This window comes from Gymnoscopelus microlampas (assembly GCF_963454915.1).
Source record: "Gymnoscopelus microlampas genome assembly, chromosome: 21".
Lineage (NCBI taxonomy): Eukaryota > Metazoa > Chordata > Actinopteri > Myctophiformes > Myctophidae > Gymnoscopelus > Gymnoscopelus microlampas.
In genome coordinates, this window is record NC_139958.1 from 5,087,980 (window position 1) to 5,111,381 (window position 23,402).

Consider the following 23,402-nt stretch of genomic DNA (forward strand, 5'->3'; position numbering starts at 1 on the left):
GTCGGCAACCTTTTTGACACAAAGTACCACGTTTTATTTTATTGATAGGTCAGTGTGCCATATCAACATCAACTTTAATTATGACACCATATAAATGTTAATATTTTCAATAGATTTTGATTTCCCATAATACATAACCTTATTTTTTTTCTTCTTCTTTTGAAATATTTTCTTTCACATCAGGAGGACATTGTAATGACCATGCCTTCTTGGGAGTGTTGCCATAAGACTATAAGAGCAATAACCCTCCTACCTCCCAGACTCCCTCCCCAATCAGAGTTTAGAGTTTGAATGAATGTAGAATTATGTGCAGGATGTAATTTGAATACAGAATGTGAGGGGACTTCATTTAATTGACTAATTATTTTGATATATTTTATTTTAACAGAAAAATCCTCTCTCTCACACTTATGCCAGTGATCCAGTGATCACCCTCCCCTGTACCAATAAGGTTGCCCCCCCCCCAGCTCCCCAAATCATCCTCATTGATTTACCACTGCTTGGCATTCTGTATTTCTTTAATAATAAACCTTAAGTGTGTGCAGCATCCATTTATTATTATTATTATTATTATTATCATTATCTTTACAACCCAGTCATAACAATAGATTGTTGTCATTGTACTTTATTATGCATTATGATGACCATCAGTCATCAAATTACCGGACACTCCAAATTTTCATCAAATGATTGGTTTAGAAATGCGACAAAAACTAAAAACTCTCCATGAATTCAAGGATTCAGTGGGTTCAGTGTAACTGATAGAAAATAAGTCATTGTTTGGGTGAACTACTCGTTTGCATGGAGTCCATTCCACAGAACTGCTGCCGAGTATGAACACATTAAAACCAGGGAAAGCATCTTTGTCATTTTAGATTTGAGCTATAATAGCAACATAAGTTTTTCAGAAAACTCTTAGGATTTAGAACAGTGAATGGAGACAGTGTGAATGGAGGAGATCACTCCTTTTCATGGTGGAAGGTGGAGCTTCCATGCGTGAGTGAGAGAGACTATTGATTAAATATAAATCAATTGTGTTAACCAGGTTGTAAGAGTTGCTCAAATGTGTGAAATATTTATTGATCTTATATTCAAGCATTTCTCTTTATCCACATGAACCTATAGCCTCCCTATTCTAGAGCAAACATTCAGCAAAAATAGCCGATCTACAAGCTCACCACCTGATACGTTGTGAGCTTGTAGATCGGCTATTTTCAGCAACGAGATTTGGCATCTACGGGAAAAAAGGGGCGAACCAAGTATAGAGCCCTGGGGGACCCCTGTCTACTGTGTAGGGTTTAAGTGGTTCATGAGAGATTGGTCTGTTGAGCTACTGCACTTCTGTCTCCACTAGATGGCAGCAGAGTCTTTTTTTATGACAGGTTGTAGCAATGCATGCAGTAGAAACATTGAATGCAGTTACAGTATAGCTGTTAGGAACAGGCAGATATCAGACTAGATCTCCTTCATAGCTGTAATATATAAAACAAACCCATGGGGCAAAGGTGCCATTCTACAATGTATTCAATAGTAAATCTGTAAATAGTTATATCTATTCAAAAATAAACAATAAGCAAACAATTAATATAATAGTAGTAATGTGTACACTCTCATGGTCTTCACTGATGATAAATGATTGAACTAACAGGTAGCATGTGTCCTTCACTTCCATTACAACACAGTCTAGTTTAAGACACCTCCCACCCCTCATGGAAACAACTAAAAAAGACCCATGTTTTCCTGTAGTGTAGGCAGTTGAGTTACAGTGTCACCACTTAAGACCTGTATACGTCTGTATAGTATATACAGTATAGATGGTGCCTGTTGTAGTTGTGCCGTATCTTACATTTAAATGATTTATCATTTATGACTATTATGATGATCAGCTCATTTTGGCGGCCAGGTAGGAACGTCTGTCTGTCTGTCTGTCTGTCTGTCTGACAGACACAGTAATGTGAACAATCAAATAAAGCCAAAGGCTTCAGTTCTAAACAGTGACCTTAAATGGGGAGACACCACACATAACCACACAGTGTGAGGCAAGAAGTCCAAAGTCAATGTTCTTTTATTCAACCTAACACTAATAAAAGCAGAGCTGTGGAATGGGACAGGGGCATAGGAGGGGAATGTGTTAATCCAATGTCCAATAGGGGAGGAAGGGGGGTCTTTCAGAGCCGTCCAGTATTAAAAGCCATTGAAACTGTAAGATGCAGAGTCATTACAAGCCATAGAATTCCAGTGACTAAAATGAGCTTGTAAATCATCTATTTCTTATTTGACAATTTGGCCAAAGTTTGACCAGTTCTTATAGTATAGTTTGTTGATTACTTTTGATGCAGTATTGTTTGTTTTTTTCTTGTAACATTTTATAGGTTCAATCTACTGTCATCTGGGGACCCCCACAAAATCCTGTAGGTACCCACTTCACACCCAGGGAATCCCGACACACAGGTTGAGAACCACTGAACTATAATAGGGTTTAAGTGTTAATATTTACACTGTGGATGAATTCTGGACCAGTCAGCCAAAAATAAATATGAATGAATCAGACTCGTAACATGGGAAGTTGAGTTAATTCCTTTACGTTCAAAATATGTACTAGGTCTCTCTCTCTCTCACACTCTCTCGTACATACTTCATATAATTACAAATATGAATGATAATGATTCATAGATAAGCCCTAATAAAAGCCTGTCAACAGAAACTTCTGTAGCAAATTCACACTTTTGAATGTTACTTGCATAGTCTAAATGTAAGACACACTTCACACCCACATATGTCTGAGAAACGTTTACAAATCCTTCTTCTGCTGCGTGTTTTTAACTGCTGACAACTTATTTAGCTATTTTCATGCCTTTCATACTCTGGTTTTAACAAGAAACATGGAGACTGCCATGCTCAACTAAAACATTTTCAGACTTATCAGAATGAGAATACAAAGTGACCTAACCTACATCGTATTGAATGAGAGCAGGTTGGAGAGCAACTGTGGTTCAGCAACACCCATATTTAAATAAGAGAAGGGCAATTTCTCCTATGAAAGCAAACAGGCAGGTCCTCGAGCACTGGTTGGCACATGTGTGCACCTGATGGAGGCACTGCATGCTACACAGGTTACATGTTAAACTGCATGCTACACAGGTTACATGTTAAACTGCATGCTACACAGGTTACATGTTAAACTGCATGCTACACAGGTTACATGTTAAACTGCATGCTACACAGGTTACATGTTAAACTGCATGCTACACAGGTTACATGTTAAACTGCATGCTAAACAGGTTACATGATAAACTGCATGCTACACAGGTTACAGGTTAAACTGCATGCTACACAGGTTACATGTTAAACTGCATGCTACACAGGTTACATGTTAAACTGCATGCTATACAGGTTACATGTTAAACTGCATGCTACACAGGTTACATGTTAAACTGCATGCTACACAGGTTACATGTTAAACTGCATGCTACACAGGTTACATGTTAAACTGCATGCTATACAGGTTACATGTTAAACTGCATGCTACACAGGTTACATGTTAAACTGCATGCTACACAGGTTACATGTTAAAGTGCATGCTACACAGGTTACATGTTAAACTGCATGCTACACAGGGACTAGGGAGTCACTCGTAACGTTGCTAAATAAATTAGTGCTGAATTATCAGATGTCATGAAAGCTGTGAAGGAGCTGTGTCAAACACACTGCTCCACTTCACCATTCTGAGGTTCCATGGCTTTCACACGGAACAGTGTTGTCTGGCATGTTGAAGTTATGTGTGTAGTCAGTCAGGGGTTTTTACTTCTCCAAAACTGCACAGAGCTGGCTGACAATTTCAGTGACAATGTCCCCCATTTTTGTACATATGTTATTTCTGTCCTGCATTTTTGTTTTGTTTGTACATATAGTATTATTTTTTCAGTATTTTTGTTTTGATATTTGAACTGTTTGGTTGCTACTATATATGTCTATGAATGGAATACCAAGGACCCCACACACCCCCCCCCCCTCCACACACACGCAAGTTGCCCAGCTCCAGCCTCACAACCACACAAGCGACTGATGTCTGTGCACGCACGCACGCACGCACGCACGCACGCACACACACACACACACACACACACACACACACACACACACACACACACACACACACACACACACACACACACACACACACACACACACACACACACACACACACACACACACACACACACACACACACACACACACGGTATTGCATGTAGTTTATGGGTGATGATAACCTACTCAAGCTTAAGATGTGGTTATTGTTATTTTTCAATCTACTGCAGATGGTTATAATTCAACATAAAGACAATTATGACACATGTACTATGTATACATATGAGCACGTTGACTCACATGCAGACACCAGCCACGCCCCCTTTACAAAGGTATTAAAAGCTGTTAACGCTGCTGCTCATGAGTCATTTGAACCTCTGTGTCCAATACCATGCATCTGATCATACTCATCCTTGGCCTCCTGCTCTTACCACATGGTAAGTATTTACTAATGCTTTTTGTTGTCTGCTATCTGCCTTTCAGAACATGTGAATAATAATACTGATAATACTAAAACTACATTAATAATATACAGTCATTTCACTGTGACAGTGAAATCCCCACACAGTGTAAATTGCCACTGTCACTCACATGCATAGCCTTCACAGACTTTAGCATATAGAATCTGGAGTGATACTCAAGTTAATATTATAGTAGATTATATACCTACTAACAAGTTAATATTATAGATTATATACATACTAACAAGTTAATATTATAGTAGATTATATACATACTAACAAGTTAATATTATAGTAGATTATATACATATTAACAAGTTAATATTATAGTAGATTATATACTTACTAACAAGTTAATATTATAGTAGATTATATACATACTAACAAGTTAATATTATAGTAGATTATATACATATTAACAAGTTAATATTATAGTAGATTATATACCTACTAACAAGTTATAATTATAGTAGATTATATACCTAGAGTACTAACAATTTAATATGATACTGGATTATACCTACTAGCAAGTTAATATTATAGCAGATTATATACCTACTAACAAGTTAATATTATAGTAGATTATATTCCTACTAAGAAGTTATAATTATAGTAGATTATATACCTAGAGTACTAACAATTTAACATGATACTGGATTATAGCTACTAGCAAGTTATTACAGTAGATTATATACCTACTAACAAGTTATTACAGTAGATTATATTTCTACTAACAAGTTAATATTATAATAGATTATATACCTACTAACAAATTAATATTATAATAGATTATATATCTAACATCTGCCCAAGCTATCACTTAGATATATCCAAGTGTCAATCTACCTTAAATAAACTATATATATTAAATTCATCAACAATTTCCTTTGTGATATTGTCTACCTGTTGTCTTAGCCTCTGCCTTGAAGTGCTATACGTGTGACACAGCCCAACCCGACTGCACCAAGACTGAAGTATGTGGTATGGGTCCCGACGGCGTTACCAAGAAGGATCGTTGCCGGGCGACAACACGTAATATCCTCATTGCTTCAGACAACTGCCTCTCCTTTTTACACAAACATTTCACATTCTTCAGCTCAGATCTACATAATTTATTTGAACATATTGGTATGTGTGTCCTCTAGGTAACTTTTTATCCATGAATTAGCTATCCCTCTTACACCATATCTCTCAAGTATGGTGTAAGAGGGATATCTCTCAAGTATGGTGTAAGAGCCCACAACGCCTCGCAGCGCCAGGCGTTGTGAGCTTGTAGATCTGCTATTTTTGGCTAAAGTTCTCCTCAGAAAAGGGATACTAGGTTTCGAGTGGTTATGGTAAAAAGAAAAATCATATCACATAAAGATTTGGTGGACCCCCTGTAGTAACTCTGAGGACCCCCTGTTGAAGACCCCTGCTGTAAAACTTTTTTTCAAAAGGGCACTTCTGGTCAAGAGGGCAAAGGGCAGGTGCACCACCTAGAGTCTATCTGTGCACGTCCCTGGTTGTATTTCACAGTGAATAAAAAAAGCAGTGAAAGTGTTTACAACTGGTACAGAGAGTAATGTAATGAGAGTAATGTGTGTGTGTGTGTGTGTGTGTGTGTGTGTGTGTGTGTGTGTGTGTGTGTGTGTGTGTGTGTGTGTGTGTGTGTGTGTGTGTGTGTGTGTGTGTGTGTGTGTGTGTGTGTGTGTGTGTGCGTGCGTGCGTGCGTGCGTGCGTGCGTGCGTGCGTGCGTGCGTGCGTGCGCGCGCGCTCGTGCAGTCCTTTCTGTACACTTGAAGGGCTGCAGTACAGCTGCCGAATGTATGTGGGGGGCAATGGTTGGTAAGGTGTCGGGAGAAGGCGCGAGCTGCTGTGGCAGTAGCTTGTGCAACAGAGCCTCCATCTCTGCAGTGAGCCTCGTGGTCCTGGCAGCACCACTGGTCTGTGTCGCTCTGTTCAACTGAAGGATTCTCTATGCTCCAATTTGACTCTTACATCTTGTATGATGTCTAAGTGCTATCCACTGCTCATCATCTAGTCTAGCTTTAATCAGGGGTCGGCAACCTTTTTGACACAAAGTGCCACATTTTATGTTATTGATAAGTCAGTGTACCATATCAACATTAAGTTTAATTATGACACCATATCAAAATAAAATATTTCCAACAGATTTTGATTTCCCATAATACATAACCTTATTTTTTTTCTTCTTATTTTGAAATATTTTCTTTCACATCAGGAGGACATTGTAATGACCATGGGTGCAATGCTCACTGGACGGCCTTGCACACCGTGCCGGAACCTATTTGACCAGGAGCACACGCAGGCACACGCATAGATTTAAAACTACTTTAAATATGCACCTCAACAAAGTTTTCAAAGGCTCAGGACTCACACCAAGCTAATTAACATAGGAATAAGCCTATATGCATATCAATTGTCCATTGTGTGACTTGCAGTGTAGGTGTTAAGCGACGTGCGCGTCAAATCATTGAAATAGAGTGCAAGAACATACCAAATGAGCATTGCATGCCTGGTAATGACCATGCCTTCTTGGGAGTGTTGCCATTAAACTATCAGAGTAATAACCCACCTACCTCCCAGACTCCCTCCCCAGTCAGAGTTTAGAATTTGAATGAATGTAGAATTATGTGCAGGATGTAATTTGCATACAGATGTGAGAGGACTTAATTTAATTGGCTATTTGTTTTAATATATTTTATTTTAAAAGAAAAATCCTCTTTCTCACACTTATGCCAGTGATCACCCTCCCCTGTGCCAATGTTGGCACCGTGCCTACCACTGCTTGTCATTCTGTATTCTATTATAATAAAACTTAAGTGTGTGCAGCATCCATTAATTTGTATTAACATCTATATTTTTTTACAACCCAGGCATAACAATACATTGTTGTCCTTATGCATTTTGATGACCAGGTTATCCGTCATCAAATTACCGGACACTCCACCGGTCATCAAATGATTGGTTTAGAAATGCGACAAAAAACTAAAAACTCTCCATGAATTCAAGGATTCAGTGGGTTCAGTGTAACTGATAGAGAATAAGTCATTGTTTGGGTCAACTACTTGTTTGCATGGAGTCCATTCCACAGAACCGCTGCCGAGTATGAACACATTAAAACCGGGGAAAGCATCTTTGTCATTTTAGATTTTAGCTATAAAAGCAACATACGTTTTTCAGAAAACTCTTAGGATTTAGAACAGTGAATGGAGACAGTGTGAATGGAGGAGATCACTCCTTTTCATGGTGGAAGGTGGAGCTTCCATGCGTGTGTGACAGAGACTATTGATTACATATAAATCAATTGTGTTACCCAGGTTGTAAGAGTTGATCAAATATCAAGTTAAATGATGGTTTAATTTACTGACACATTAACACCAAGCAGTGTGAAATATGTATTGATCTTATATTCAATCATTTCTCTTTAACCACAACAACCTATAGCCTCCCTATTCTAGAGCAAACATTCAGTGAAAATAGCCGATCTACAAGTTCACCACCAGATACGTTGTGAGCTTGTTGATCGGCTATTTTCAGCAAAGAGATTTGGCATCTACGGAGAAAAAGGGGCGAACCAAGTATAGAGCCCTGGGGGACCCCTGTCAACTATGTAGGGGTCTGTTGAGCTACTGTATCTCCACTAGATGGCAGCAGAGTATTTTTTATGACAGGTTGTAGCAATGCATACAGTAGAAACATCGAATGCAGCTACAGTACAGCTGTTAGGAACCAGCAGAGATCAGAGTAGATCTCCTTCATAGCTGTAATATATAAAACAAACTCATGGGGCAAAGGTGCCACTCTACAATGTATTCAATAGTAAATCTGTAAATAGTTATATCTATTCAAAAATAAACGATATTAATATAGTAGTATTAATGTGTACACTTTCATGAAATCTTCACTGAATGATAAATTGAACTAACAGGTAGCATGTGTCCTTCACTTCCATTACTACAGTCTAGTTTAAGACACCTCCCACCCCCCATGGAAAAAAACAAAAAAAGACCCATGTTTTCCTGTACTGTAGGCAGTTGAGTTACAGTGTAACCACTTAAGACCTGTATACGTCTGTATAGTATATACAGTATAGATGGTGCCTGTTGTAGGTGTGCAGCATCTTACATTTAAATGATTTATGACTATTATGATGATCAGCTCATTTTGGCAGCCAGTCAGGAATGTCTGTCTGTCTGTCTGTCTGTCTGTCTGTCTGTCTGTCTGACAGACACCGTAGTGTGAACAATAAAATAAAGCCAAAGGCTTCAGTTCTAAACAGACCATAAAAGGAGAGACACCACACATAACCACACAGTGTGAGGCAAGAAGTCCAAAGTCAATGTTCTTTTGTTCAACCAAAAGCAGGGCAGTGGAATGGGACAGGGGCGTAGGAGGGGAATGCGTTAATCCAATGTCCAATAGGGGAGGAAGGGGGGTCTTTCAGAGCTGTCCAGTGTTAAAAGCCATTAAAACTGTAAGATGCAGTTAATTACAGCAGAACAATGTGTCTTGTGCATCTACTTCCCTTACCACTGTGTGTGTGTGTGTGTGTGTGTGTGTGTGTGTGTGTGTGTGTGTGTGTGTGTGTGTGTGTGTGTGTGTGTGTGTGTGTGTGTGTGTGTGTGTGTGTGTGTGTGTGTGTGTGTGTGTGTGTGTGTGTGCAATGAAAAGACAGGCTGATTAACTTTCATTTTACGGACCACAAGCTGTTGAAGACATACATGATCTGCTCTTTCCCCACATTCAAACAGGGTTAAAGGGATCACACTCCACTTCATCTTATTCCATGTGAAGATCAGGTCAGGGGAGGCCCGCTTATGGAACCCCATACTGAAACGGTATGGCGGTTTGGGGTCAAATCCCACGGTGTTGAGGGTTAAGAAAGAAACCATAAAAAAATGTTATGCCTTTTGCTTAGAGCTAAATATATGTTTTCATGCATTTCACAATAGAGTGAGAAAGAGGAAGTGACACTGGCAGGTAGAGAACATGGTTAGACATTCTGCCAGCGAAAGGCTGCCTTGAACAGGAGGTAGGCAGGAAGTCACTTAACCACAGCTATAGTGTTTCTTTCCATGCAAAAGGTCACAATGCAGAGGCGAGGTTAAACAAGAGCCAAATTACATGGTGTCTGAACTCTAAAAAGTAATAGAGTAAAATGTATCTGAGTAGTTCATACCTCATTGCAACATATCTCTTAAGGTATTGTATTGCCAAATAAGGCATTTGCATCCCTCGTGACCAGACAGTATAAAAGAGGATGAGCCCAAAGGTTCGGGCTCCCTCTTCTTGCCGATCCGACATACATCTTTCCCTGACAGGAGGATTTGGATTATTTTTGCATTTTTTTGTAATGCTTTGTGATATCTATCTGAGCAGTGCTTGCATTTTCCTGAGTGTTCAGCTTGCCCCTCTTTCCTATCAGTTGTATTTTCATCCTTTATGAAATATTAAACTAGGGATTACTAGGGAACAAAAAACGGGATTTGTCACCGCTCCATTCTTGAAAAAGCGATCTGAGGTTTACCATCGCTTGATTACAGCAGTTGGGTGAGTCTTGAATGTGTTTTCTAGATTGCACAGCCAAGTGTATTGTAGTTTTGTCTGTAAGTCCCACATCACTCCTGGGTGTCCAGGGCTGCCAGCAGAGCCTGAGAGAGGTGTGCTGGCAGGGACGCTAGAGTCAAACAGATGTTGAGTGGGGTGACAGAGGCTGAACCAAGGCCTGAGCACTGGTCTGTGTTGTGTGGTGTATCGTCATCAGCGGGGAACGGGGGATGTGTGTGAGGATATGAACACATTTCACCGGTGCAAGAAACAATAAAAATAAAGTGTGTGACAGATGGGTTCTGTTTGCTTCCATGTGTAAAGCCTCTCTACCCAAGGAACTCTCAGTCTATAAACTACATGTCAGGAGTAGAATATAGAGACGGTTGGTGGTTGGTAGAGTGTTGCTTCTTGGTTATAGTTCTGACCCACATTCCTTTAACAAATATGCAATCAATATTCAATCAATCAGTCAATGGCAGTTACAGTAGCAATTTTTTTGCTTGCGTTTTGCCTTTGTTTGTATCGCATATAATGTATTTATAGTGACGTGCCCACTTTGGTTCCCAGTTCAGGGCATGAAACACATATCTTTTTGGTTCCAGTTCCTGCTTTTAGGGTTCTGAACCATTTCATTTTCAGTGGAAACACTCTTTAAATTAGGCGGGGAAAAAGAACGGAACCGGTTCAACCCCGGGTGGAAAAGGGGCCAGAGAACTGGATCCTTTAACAGGCTGCAGGAGCCCAAAATGTCAGTGCTCTTCTGACTCAGAAATGAAGACAGTATCTGAGCCCAGCTCAGTTAAACCTAACCCTATATGCTCACCGGCTTTGGATACTGTCACTGAATGGGACATTATCACGTTTAATCAGACTATTGATTGGTCCAAGTAGGTGAGATACTGACCTACCCACGGGGCTCAGTAGGTGTTTTGTCATCATTCTGTGGGTTGATGAAAGATGGGGCAAACGCTCTATCAGTACATAACTCGGACGGCGCTGAGTCGGCTGAAGCGAACTTCGCAACGTTCGGCTCGGCAACTTGCTCGCTTTAGTTCGCTCGGTGGTGCTTCTCGTGGCTCAAGTTTGCTTGAGCCTCCGCCGAGGTAAAAGATAAATTATGAAAAAAGTGTTATGCTGCATAACCCTTTTTTCATAATTTATCTCTTTTAATTCATCTCAAGCTATTGACTTATTCACTCATTATTTGAATTAGCGATATATAAGATGAAAAGGCATAAATCATTTTTGTATTATTGTTTGATGAAACAAATTGTTTTGATGAAACAAATCAAACAATACAAAAATGATTTATGGTACCTTAAAATCCTGATGATTGCACTTGACTTTTTACATAGAAAAATGGTTTCAGTTCCTAAGTTTATTTATTTTTCTCAGTTGTCTGTCTGCTGGAAATGTTTAGTCAAATGGTTTGTCCGCAAGTATCTTTAGTTCCCTTTCTTCACCATCAGGTTGCTTACCACAGACCCTGAAAACAGCAGTCATCGCGCCACTCTTATTTTTTTTTTAGACACGTCACTGTTAAATTAGCCTGGCCCCACCCCCTGAATCCTTTGCTTCGCATTCAGGGTCTGGTGACGCTGTCGAAGGCGAGTGTTTCTCGGTTGAAAATCTGTACGACGAATCCGGATCGGGATAACCCAGTATGAACCAATCGCGTTGGTTCATAGTGGAGTCCCACTTCGGGGACTGAATAATGGAGTGAAACGAAATGAAAATTCAGGCTGAGTGTCAGGCTACTGTTAAATCATTTTAGGCCCATATCAAACCTCCCGGTTCTAAGTAAAATAATTGAAAAAAAAAAACGTATATCAACACGTCAAAATGAATAGCAACAACTATGCAGTGATAGTGAAGAAAAGGAACTTGGAGAGACACTTTCTGACACGTCGAGTTTTACATTGGACAACACTGGTCCCCCCCCCCCCACACACAGACCAATCAGAAGCCGCGGTTCATTCGCTCCCGTCTTTGCAGGGAGATAGGAGGCTTTACAGACTGTATAGCGATTGAGAAAATAAATCCGCCGAACGTAGCGAAGCAGTCTGGATCCCAGGCTATGAAATCTCAGCCATATGTATTGGTGTGCCATAAAGGTCTAAGTCCACGACTACACCAAGGTTTTTGACCTTGGCTAGAGGTTTTTGTTTGAAGAACATTATTGCACATCCAATTGTTGATTTGTTCAATGCATTTACTCAGTGTTTGTATCGGACCATTATAGTCCTCCAGTGATAATGGTTGATTTGTGTATCGTCTGCATAACTATGGTAGCTTATTTTGTTGTTTTCCATAATCTGAGCTAGAGGGAGCATGTAGATATTGAACAGTAGGGGCCCTAAAATGGATCCTTGCGGGGATTTTTGTCCACACAGATGTGTAGTTAGCGATAGATACAAATTTGTTCTCCTAAATATGATTCAAACTGTGCCGGAGAGTCCCACCCAGGTTTTCAATCTGTCTAATAACATATTGTGGGTGACCGTGTCAAATGCAGCACTGAGATCTAGTAATACTAAGACTTAAATGTTGCCTCTGCCTGTATTTATGTGGATGTCATTGAAAACTTTGACAAGAGCAGTACGTGCTGCGGTGTGGTCAAAAGCCTGACTCTAACATATCAAGGCCATTGTTTAGTGTTAAGAAGCTGTTCAGTTGTTGATAGACGTTTAAATATAAATGTTGGAGGATTATCTCTGTCTCTATCAGGATGTGGTTTCTCTATAACTAACTGACATTCTGACAGGAAGCTGATATCATCAACACGTACAGTAAATGAAAGTAAAAGTATGACATTTTCACTTTAACTCTCGTTTTCCATGCAAGTCTGTAGCTACATTTACACAGACAATGTGAGACAACATGAAAACCAAACTACTCACACTCACTAAACCTGACTGGTTTTATAAAACAATTAATATTTTGTGTTCCACTTTTGTAATATCTCAAATGTATTTAGCGCTTTTCTAAGTACCCAAAGACGCTACAACTGAACTGTCTTTGAGGATGTGGTTTTGAGATTAGAAACACTGGTTAATAGAGGAGTTTGGGGAGTGCTGGACAAGACGGGACAGAGTACAGGGCTCTCTGTCCACCCTGCTGAGGATGGACAGAGAGTATGTTCCTGAGGGCTTGATGGTGGACAGAGGACAGGAGAGGAGAGGAGCTACTCTGTGTGTGTGTGTGTGTGTGTGTGTGTGTGTGTGTGTGTGTGTGTGTGTGTGTGTGTGTGTGTGTGTGTGTGTGTGTGTGTGTGTGTGTGTGCGTGTGCGTGCGTGTGTGTGTGATGTCTATAGCAGCATGAGAAGGCTCAACTGCAACTTTCTAAAAACTCTCATCATAACTACTGTTGTTAATGGAGTTTTGTACAAAATGAGAAGTATTCTGGACAATGATACATTCCTGTATGGATATGCTATATGTATATTGTGTAGATAACTATCTTAAGTGGATTTGTCTTTTTTGTTTGTTGTATGACCACCACCACCACCCCCCCCCCCCGCTAAAAAAAAAAATTCTCACACACACACACACACACACACACACACACACACACACACACACACACACACACACACACACACACACACACACACACACACACACACACAATTGTATGCAGTGTATGGGTGATAACTTACTAAAGCTTAAGATGTGGTTATTGTTATTTTTCAATCTAGATGATTATGATTCAACAACAATAAATCCTAAAGACTTACAGTAGAACAAATGACACATGTAGTATGTATACATATGAGCACGTTGACTCCCATGCAGACACCAGCCACGCCCCCTTTACAAAGGTATTAAAAGCTGTTAACGCTGCTGCTCAATGCTTCATTCGAACCTCTGTGTCCAACACCATGCATCTGATCATACTCATCCTTGGCCTCCTGCTCTTACCACATGGTAAGTCTTTACTAATGCTTTTTGTTGTCTGCTATGTACTAATAATAATCACAGACTTTAGCATATAGACTCTAGAGTGATACTAGATTATAAAACCTACTAACATCTGATACTCAAGTTAATATTATAATAAATTATATTCCTACTAACAACTTTATATTATAATAAATGATATACCTACTAACAAATTAATATTTTAGTAGATTATATTCCTACTAACAAGTTAATATTTTAGTAGATTATATTCCTACTAACAAGTTAATATTTTAGTAGATTATATTCCTACTAACAAGTTAATATTTTAGTAGATTATATTCCTACTAAAGGGTTAATATTATAGTAGATTATATACCTACTAACAAGTTATTATAGTAGATTATATTCCTAACAAGTTAATATTTTAGTAGATTATATTCCTACTAACAAGTTAATATGTTAGTAGATTATATTCCTACTAACAAGTTAATATTTAGTAGATTGTATTCCTATTAACAAGTTAATATTTTAGTAGATTATATACCTACTGACAAGTTCATATTTTAGATTATATTCCTACTAACAAGTTCATATTTTAGTAGATTATATTCCTACTAACAAATTCATATTTTAGTAGATTATATTCCTACTACTATTTTCCAATATACTAGAGGTAGAGATAGATCCAGACCCAGTGTTAGTCATCCTGGGGGTATCAGAAGGGATGAAGAAACTACAACTACCTCAACAACGCCTTCTTTCATACGGCCTTATTGCTGCAAAAAAATTGATACTCTTATTTTGGAAGAAGAAAGAGACCCCCTCAAACTCTGGCTCAACGAGATGACAGAGTCCTTACATTTAGAAAGAATCAGATTTATACTCAAAGACAAACTGAAAGATTTGGAAAAGATTTGGAAGCCTTTAGTCTCCTTTCTTAAAGGTTGAAAGGCTAATCCTTGTGGATGACCCGTGTCGCACGTAATCTGGGGCAGCACTTCTGGGGAGGGGGAAGGGAGGCGGGAGGGTCCCTTTGTTTTTTGCTTAAGTTTGAGGTTTTTTTTTTTCATGTTACCTGTCTGTTTTGTGTTTATGTCTGTTTGTTTCTGTTTAAAAAAAGGAAGCTATCCATGTATGAACAGAAATGTATAACCATAACCTGTGCTTCACAATAAAAAAATATTTGAAACAGATTATATTCCTACTAACCAGTTATGATAGTAGATTATATACCTACTAACAAGTTAATATTTTAGATTATATTCCTACTAACAAGTTAATATTATAATAGATTATATACCTACTAACACGTTAATATTATAGTAGAATATATACCTACTAACATCTGATACTCAAGTTAATATTATAATAGATTATATAGACCAATTATTTGTTTACTAACATTGAGACTGGATGCACAGGTGATTGTTTCATGCAATCAATTCTCAACCTGTTGTTTTGGGGTGTTTGCTAGTGAGGCCTCTTGTGTGTTGGCTAGTGAGGCGCATCCTAGCGAGACTTGACAGAATGGGTTTAATTTGCAACCAGTATGACGCTTGCAACCAGTGTGACGTCGTCTGTTAAGGGGTCTATACCTACCAACATCTGCCCAAGCTATCACTTCACAGAGTGTCTGCCTTAAATAAACTATATATATATATATATATATATATATATATATATATATATATATATATATATATATATATATATATATATATATATATATATATATATATATTACCCAGATTTACACTGCTCATTGATGTGTTTGAATTATAAATGTTTGTTTGGTAAACAAACAAATAGGTGTGTTGGAATGTGTGTAAAGTTTACATTAGTTTTCAATTTTAACCTGTGTGATATTGTCTACCTGTTGTCTTAGCCTCTGCCTTGAAGTGCTATGCGTGTGACCACGATAACCCCGACTGCACCAAGATTCAAGTATGTGGTATGGATCCCGACGGCAGGACCAAGCGGGATCGTTGCGGGGCGACAACACGTAATATACTTATTACTTCAGACAACTGCCTCTCCTTTTTACACAAACATTTCACATTCCTCAGCTCAGATTCTTCTAGACTTTTAAGGTCACCACTGATGTTCAGACAACATTGCTGAATGAAAAATGTGAAAAGAATGAAAATATGTGTGTGTGTGTGTGTGTGTGTGTGTGTGTGTGTGTGTGTGTGTGTGTGTGTGTGTGTGTGTGTGTGTGTGTGTGTGTGTGTGTGTGTGTGCGTGTGCGTGTGCGTGTGTGTGTGTGTGTGTGCGCGCGCAGTCCTTTCTGTACCCTTGAAGGGCTGCAGTACAGCTGCCGAGTGTATGTTGGCGGCAACGGTTAGTAAGGTTTCGGGAGAGAAAACGAGCTGCTGTGCCAGTAACTTGTGCAACGGAGACTCCATCATCAGCAAAATCTTCTCCATCTTCTCTGGAGCCTCCATCTCTACAGTGAGCCTCGTGGTCCTGGCAGCACCACTGGTCTGTGTCGCTCTGTTCAACTGAAGGATTCTCTCTGCTCCAGTTTGACTCTTACATCTTGTATGATGTCTAAGTGCTATCCACTGCTCATCATCTAGTCTAGCTTTAATCAGGGGTCGGCAACCTTTTTGACACAAAGTGCCACGTTTTATGTTAGATCAGTGTGCCATATCAACATTAAGTTTACTTATGACACCATACAAAAATTAAATATTTTCAACAGATTTAGATTTCCCATAATACATAACATTATTTGTTTTCTTCTTATTTTTAAATCTTTTCTTTCACATCAGGAGGACATTGTAATGACCATGCCTTCTTGGGAGTGTTGCCATTAGACTATAAGAGCAATAACCCTCCTACCTCCCAGACTCCCTCCCCAGTCAGAGTTTAGAGTTTGAATGAATGTAGAATTATGTGCAGGATGTAATCTGAATACAGATGTGAGGGGACTTCATTTAATTGGCTAATTATTTTTATATATTTTATTTTAACAGAAAAATCCTCTCTCTCACACTTATGCCAGTGATCACCCTCCCCTGTACCAAAGTTGGCACCCGTGCCTAAGGTTGCCCCCCCCCCATCCAGCTGATCCACTCCCCAAATCATCCTCATTGATTTACCACTGCTTGTCATTCTGTATTTTATTAATATTAAACCTTATGTGTGTGCAGCATCCATTCATTTGTATAATTATATATTTTTTACAACCCAGTCACAACAATAAATTGTTGTCATTGTACCTTATTATGCATCTGCATTTGTTTTGTTCCGTTTTCCTAAACCAATAATTTGATGACTGGGTCATCCTTCATCAAATGACCAGAGACTCCGCCTGTCATCAAATGATTGATTTAGAAATGTGACAAAAACATTCAAGGTTTCAGTGGGTGAGTAATTGAAAGAAAAGCAGAAAAAGCGCTCCTCGGAGCACATGTATCCGCCAGGTCAGGTAGGTATCTTATATTCACCTGTTTCCTAGGCTTTCCACTTCCTATGTGTTTTCCACCTCCTGTCGATTTGATCCAATGAAATCCAATAAAACTGGTCAGATGACTAATGATATCCAATGAAATCCGGCAGGAAGTGGAAAACACACAGCCTAGGAAACAGGTGAATAGAGGGAAATCCAGGTGGGACAGATCTCCCCTGATGAAACCCTCTGCCCTCCAATCACTCTGGAACACTGACATGAATTCATTATCAAAGATGTCAAATCAACTGCAAGATCACATTGCAAAAACTATTTTGGAAATGTTTAGGTCCACTGATATAAACACCAATGACAGACCATGGAATGATCTTCCAGAAATAGTAACGTATGATCACTGGCCCCTGCTCTCTCAGACAGGCAGGCAGGCAGGCAGGGTTCACAAACGTTTCCATGCCACAGACCCCCAAATAGTAGCGAAAATAGCAAATTTGCAAGCACACATGTTTTAGAAATGTTTCCGAAAAAAATTAAATGAAATACTTTGGACAACAACAACGTACTCAGAATTTGAATTGAAATAAACGTGTTCATAGACATAATATTTCTATTACAATTTCCAAAGATCACAGGGGTGGTGTGAGGCCTTTCATTCAGTTTGAAGCTGCTACAATCTTAGGTTATTATCACTCTTTCACCTTTTAGATGGAAACGTTCGTTTTCACCTAACAGGCGATTATGATACTATAGGCGCTCAAAGTACGGTGATGTCGGTTAGTAAAAACAGAGAGATGTGTTGAGGTGAGCGGTGAGGTGCGGTGAGGTGCGACTTCATGACTTCGTCATGTTGTAGTTTTCAAACCACCGCGGTGAGAGGGTGACCACCGAAAAATGGCAGCATGCGCCCCGCTTTAGAGCAACATTCTTAGTTCAACATGCTGCACAAAATCCCCACATGTAACATCATGTATGCTATTTTTAAAATAGAATAGGGTTTAATTGAGAGCTGTTTGATGCATAGGGGAATGTACAGTTAGTGTTCTGGCAATGTGGAAAACATGACATTTGAAGCTGCGGTGGTTGTATCCTGTGTGGCTGATTGTTTTGTGGGGACATAAATGCTGTATCATGTGAACGTGTGGGTGGATGGGGTTTCTAAATGCTTTACGTTATGTGTGGGTGGGTGAGGTTACTGTACTTTGTATCCATGTTATTTGTTGTCCTTATTAAACACATTTATTTCGTATGAAATAAAATCCATCTGACTGAATGTTTTCAGTTGTTGACATTGAAGCTTATTTGCAGAAAGATTACTAAAATCGTGATTGTTTTTTGGTTAGATTTAATGAATATGACGTCTTACTGCAGCTTCCAATAAATACTGCTATTACTGTATACTGCCTCGAACAGCTGTGACATGTCCCGTAGCATTTCAGAGAAGGCTTGAGACTAATTTAGCATCTAGATGAATGAATGAAAATCAAAGTCAACTTTAACTTCAGAGACATTCAGCTGAAAAGAAGGTCACATAGTCTCTGAAAGGTTTTGAAACTAATTGTGCCTTTTTGTTAGCAGCTTGTTAGCTGTGTGTGTGTGTGTGTGTGTGTGTGTGTGTGTGTGTGTGTGTGTGTGTGTGTGTGTGTGTGTGTGTGTGTCATAGAAATTCCATGATTCAGCACAAGGTAAGTCTGTTTTCTCTCTGTTACAACACCTGTCTATTGTTTAGTACATTTGATTCAGCCACCATTTACAATACAATGATCATTCTCTTCACTAGGCCTTGCATAGGATAGGAGCTTCAAGGAGCCTGTTTGTTTTAATATTGACAACCACAGATATACTGTGACTATTCACAAATAGCAGATCCACAAGCTCAAAACACGTCACATCTGAGTATGAAGAGAGCTCTTGTGTGCACAAAATATCAGAGCTCACAGATCACACAGTAGTGTGGAGAGGGAATGTGTAGAGTGACATCTAGTGGCTGAATGTTGTCTATACTTTTACTTTGTTTTATGCATATTTGCAATACCTTAGTTAGTACATGTTTGATGATTTGTATTTTTGGTAAATCCCCCCGGAGAGAAATACACTGGCCAAAACCTCTAGCTTCAACTTTAAAGAAAATAGTAAATAAATTCACACAGAGGCTATTTGAAGTGACCAAGATATACATGTATACGTATACTATACCCTGTCACAACTCACTACCTAGTATACGTATACTGTGCCCTGTCACAACTCACTACCTAGTATACGTATACTGTGCCCTGTCACAACTCACTACCTAGTATACGTATACTATACCCTGTCACAGCTCACTACCTAGTATATGTATACTGTGCCTTGTCACAACTCACTGCCTAGTATACGTATACTGTGCCCTGTCACAGCTCACTACCTAGTATATGTATACTGTGCCCTGTCACAACTCACTACCTAGTATACGTATACTGTACCCTGTCACAACCCACTACCTTCAACAACACAACAAACACAGCCTAGTTATACTGCACCCTGTCACAACAACAGCCACAACACAACAGACACACTGTAGATTCAATTCCAGAGCCAGAAACAGTCACCGAACATGTTTCATTGCCACCCAGTCATTGGGTCCTAATAAGACAACAATAGAACAACAGCTTGAATCACATACACAACTTACAACACAATCAGCAACAGCAGCAGCAGCAAAGAAAATAGAAAACCAGGTTCCTACCCTGAGATGTCTTCTTCTTGGCTTCATCAGTTGTGTAAAGTGATGGCCAGGGTCAAACTTTGGATCTCATGGACTAGGTTATCGCTGGCCGGCCAGAACTTTCCTCCCCTGCATATTTCTTTAGTCCATGTAGGAAGGTAGAGGTGTTGGCCGTCCTCGTGATCAACGCCCATGTGTTGGGTCCCATTTGTGCTCCCAGCTCACTGGTGCTTGTAGAGTGGCTAGTTTTGGAACATCTGGACACACGCACGCACACGCACACACACACACACACACACACACACACACACACACACACACACACACACACACACACACACACACTATTACAATATATTCAATAGGCTCTTTTCTTTACTTCCTTCACAGGTGTTACCAATGATACTAATGAAGGATCTTTTCCATTCTGGTCAAACAGAGTCAGGGTGCTGATATTGAGCATGTTGGCCCACTGGAAACCCTCTGCTACACCAGTGGGTCTCAAAGTGTGGTCCCTCATGGTTCCTTGGGGGGGTTCTTAATGTCACCTTAAAAAAAGGTGTGTAACTCTGAGAGTGTACAAATGGAACCAAATGGACCCGTAAGGGTCCATTTGGTTCCATTTGTACAGAGTTATGGGGGTCCTTGAAATTAAAGGGTCTACACCATGAATTTTAACTTTTTCTTCATTTTTGTGTGTTTTTGGTCTCCCCCACCTCTCTTCTGTTCCAACAAATACCCGACTTCGAGCATGCAGGCTTTCATAGGCTATCTGTGTTTTTTATGTAAATTGGTCTGAAAACAGTCCGTCAGATTTGTTCCCCCACCCTACGTCACGTCTGGGAACAATTCCCCCCGTTTTTCAGTTCTAACCAAAAAAATATATATATATATATATATATATTTTTTTTTTCTTATTTCTTTTTTTTACTTTTTCCACACAGAACCAGGACATAACATGCATACAAACTGGCTCAATAGTGCCCCGTGCCAAACAGGACAATGTGGTATTGCAGGTGAAAGTGCTTTATAAGCCAGAGAGAAGTTAGTTGGAATGAGCATATCTGAGGCTTGATTTAGGCTCAAACCTTTTGAAAAACGTTTGAGGGACATAAACAATATGATATCAAATATTATTATTATTTTTTAAATTCATGGTGTAGCTCCTTTAAAGGTTTTGAGAACCACTGTGCAACATGAAATTAAACAGCCTAGCCTTCATTAGGAAGAGGCCCAATTTCTTTCCAATATGGCTGCTGTGCATATAGAGTCTATTCACATAACACAGCTAATTGTATCCCGACTAGTTTTAGCTTTACTGACATTTTTCAGAGTAAAATAATAAAGTAAAATGACACACAAATCAGCTCCTGCCTGTAGCCTACACATGTTCATGCTAAACAGCATAGCAGCTAACTCACCTGGATGATAATTAATAATCCACTCATTTGGAAAGAAAACGACCAACAGTCTGTTCTCTTCCAACTTGTCACACATGTGGTTTGGTAGTTTTAACTCCCTGACAACACTGAAAACTACTTCCATGTTGTGTAACGTTACATTATAAGTTGTTTATGTCACCGTTTCAGTTACAAATACAAAGGAGTTTGTTTGTATCAAACACCTGTGTGTCTCGTGCAGGGGCGGGGGGAAGGAGGGGCGGGAAACCGAGGATTTAAAGAGCTGCTGCAAGTCTAGTGAGTATCTGGTTAGATTTGTTTTTATTTAGCAGAAAATGTAAAAACAATACAAACAACAGCACAAAAAATATAAAAAATAAAGTGCCAGGAGGAGGAGGCAAGCAGCCCAAAAGTCTTATACGAGGGCTTCTGCCCATGTATAACACAATACTAATATTAATAGAACATGATGTGTAAACAACAAAACATGAATATATAGAATTTACAAATAGCATGAGTGCAGTAATAAAAAAAAGCCTGATTATACCTGATTATTGTGCACTGACATTGTACTAATACAATCCTGTTTGGTTTTTGTTATTTGTTTTCTATTTGAATATGGAGAAGATGTTCAAATACTATGGCAATAATAAATAAATATACAACAACATAACTTGATGCAGTGTGGTTCATTTCTCTCTAGCATAACAGCTGGTCAACATAACTCTATCTTCTGCTATTCTTCATTTATCTTCAGGGATGATTGTTATTATGTTCTTAATTGTGCCTCAAATGTGCTTGAACCATGTCAACTATGACATGGAATGGTGTGTGAGAGCAGGCACGTGTGCAAGTGTGCATGTGCAAACACTAGGTGGTGCTGCTGGACAGATAAACAGTGAAAAAAGAAAGAGTCTCACTATAAAATGTTCCCATAGCAATGTCTTTTTAATGTAATACCACAATGTAGACCTAGGGCAGTTTTTAAGAAACTTCTAAGTTTTTCAGAAAACTTCTAAGTTTTCTGAAAAACTTGATATTTGTATTCCAAAAATGTATATGTTGGCTCTTCAAAAACAGCAGATGTAAAAGCTCACAGTGCGTCACTTAGTGCAGCACATGTGAGCTTGTACATCTGCTATTTTTTAAGATATAGAAAAATCTGTTGGAAATGTTTGGAACATTTTTAATAATTTAAGCATTTTTTTTTACAGGCCTACATCTTCTCTTCCGGGGTCCCTGGAACAAAACATTTTCAGATGGGGCCAAATATAGATTAATTTGGGGGTCCTTGACAAAAAACATCACACGGATGCTTTCCCAGATTGAAGGGTATAAGAACCTATAGGCTTTCCAGGTCTTAATGGGTTAATAACATCTCGGTGCATGGGGTTCATAGCAATAGCGGCTACATAGTGTTCACTTTAGTGTGGAATGTCAGTGTCTTGTTCTTAAAGGTCTATGTTATTCCTCCTTTACACAAGGCTGGAGTATACAACAATATCCGTTTTATTTACGTTACAGTATCAAGAAGAATAGAGCAAGCTTTTAAAATGGCACATTTAATATGTATTCCACAAACCAAAATTATTAAGGTAGGCTACTGGTCCTTCTGCAAAATGAGGTACAGTTGAGGACACCATATGTTCAGCTGTTAAAAAATAGCCGATCTACAAGCTCACAGTGTGTTGTGACTCGTGGCACACTGTGAGCTTGTTGATCTGCCATTTTTTAAAACCGTTGAACCGGTGCACAATATTTTCAGGTGGGGATCGGCAGCCAAATAGCATCAATTTGGGGGTTCTTGATTTGAAAATGTCTGAGAACACGGTGTTAAGCAAGTAGTGCAGGTCAGGGGCTTGTGCCAATAGGCAATCCAA

General features: G+C 39.2%; 1 protein-coding gene across 2 annotated transcripts in view; it reads left to right on the forward strand.

Annotated features, from left to right (window-relative positions):
• The window catches only part of LOC311038196 (uncharacterized protein), a 42,531-nt gene extending 25,361 nt beyond the window's left edge, over positions 1-17,170 (forward strand). The window contains exons 1-3 of one of the 2 annotated variants that reach the window (XM_084047582.1): positions 13,971-14,033; positions 15,895-16,011; positions 16,291-17,170. In XM_084047582.1, the coding sequence (XP_083903708.1) occupies positions 13,988-14,033; positions 15,895-16,011; positions 16,291-16,514 (387 nt within the window). In that variant the 5' untranslated portion in view covers positions 13,971-13,987 and the 3' untranslated portion in view covers positions 16,515-17,170. Of the gene's footprint in view, positions 1-13,970; positions 14,034-15,894; positions 16,012-16,290 lie in introns of those variants that run through there. The other variant, XM_084047583.1, reaches the window with a different exon arrangement.
• Positions 17,171-23,402: the final 6,232 nt, after the last annotated feature.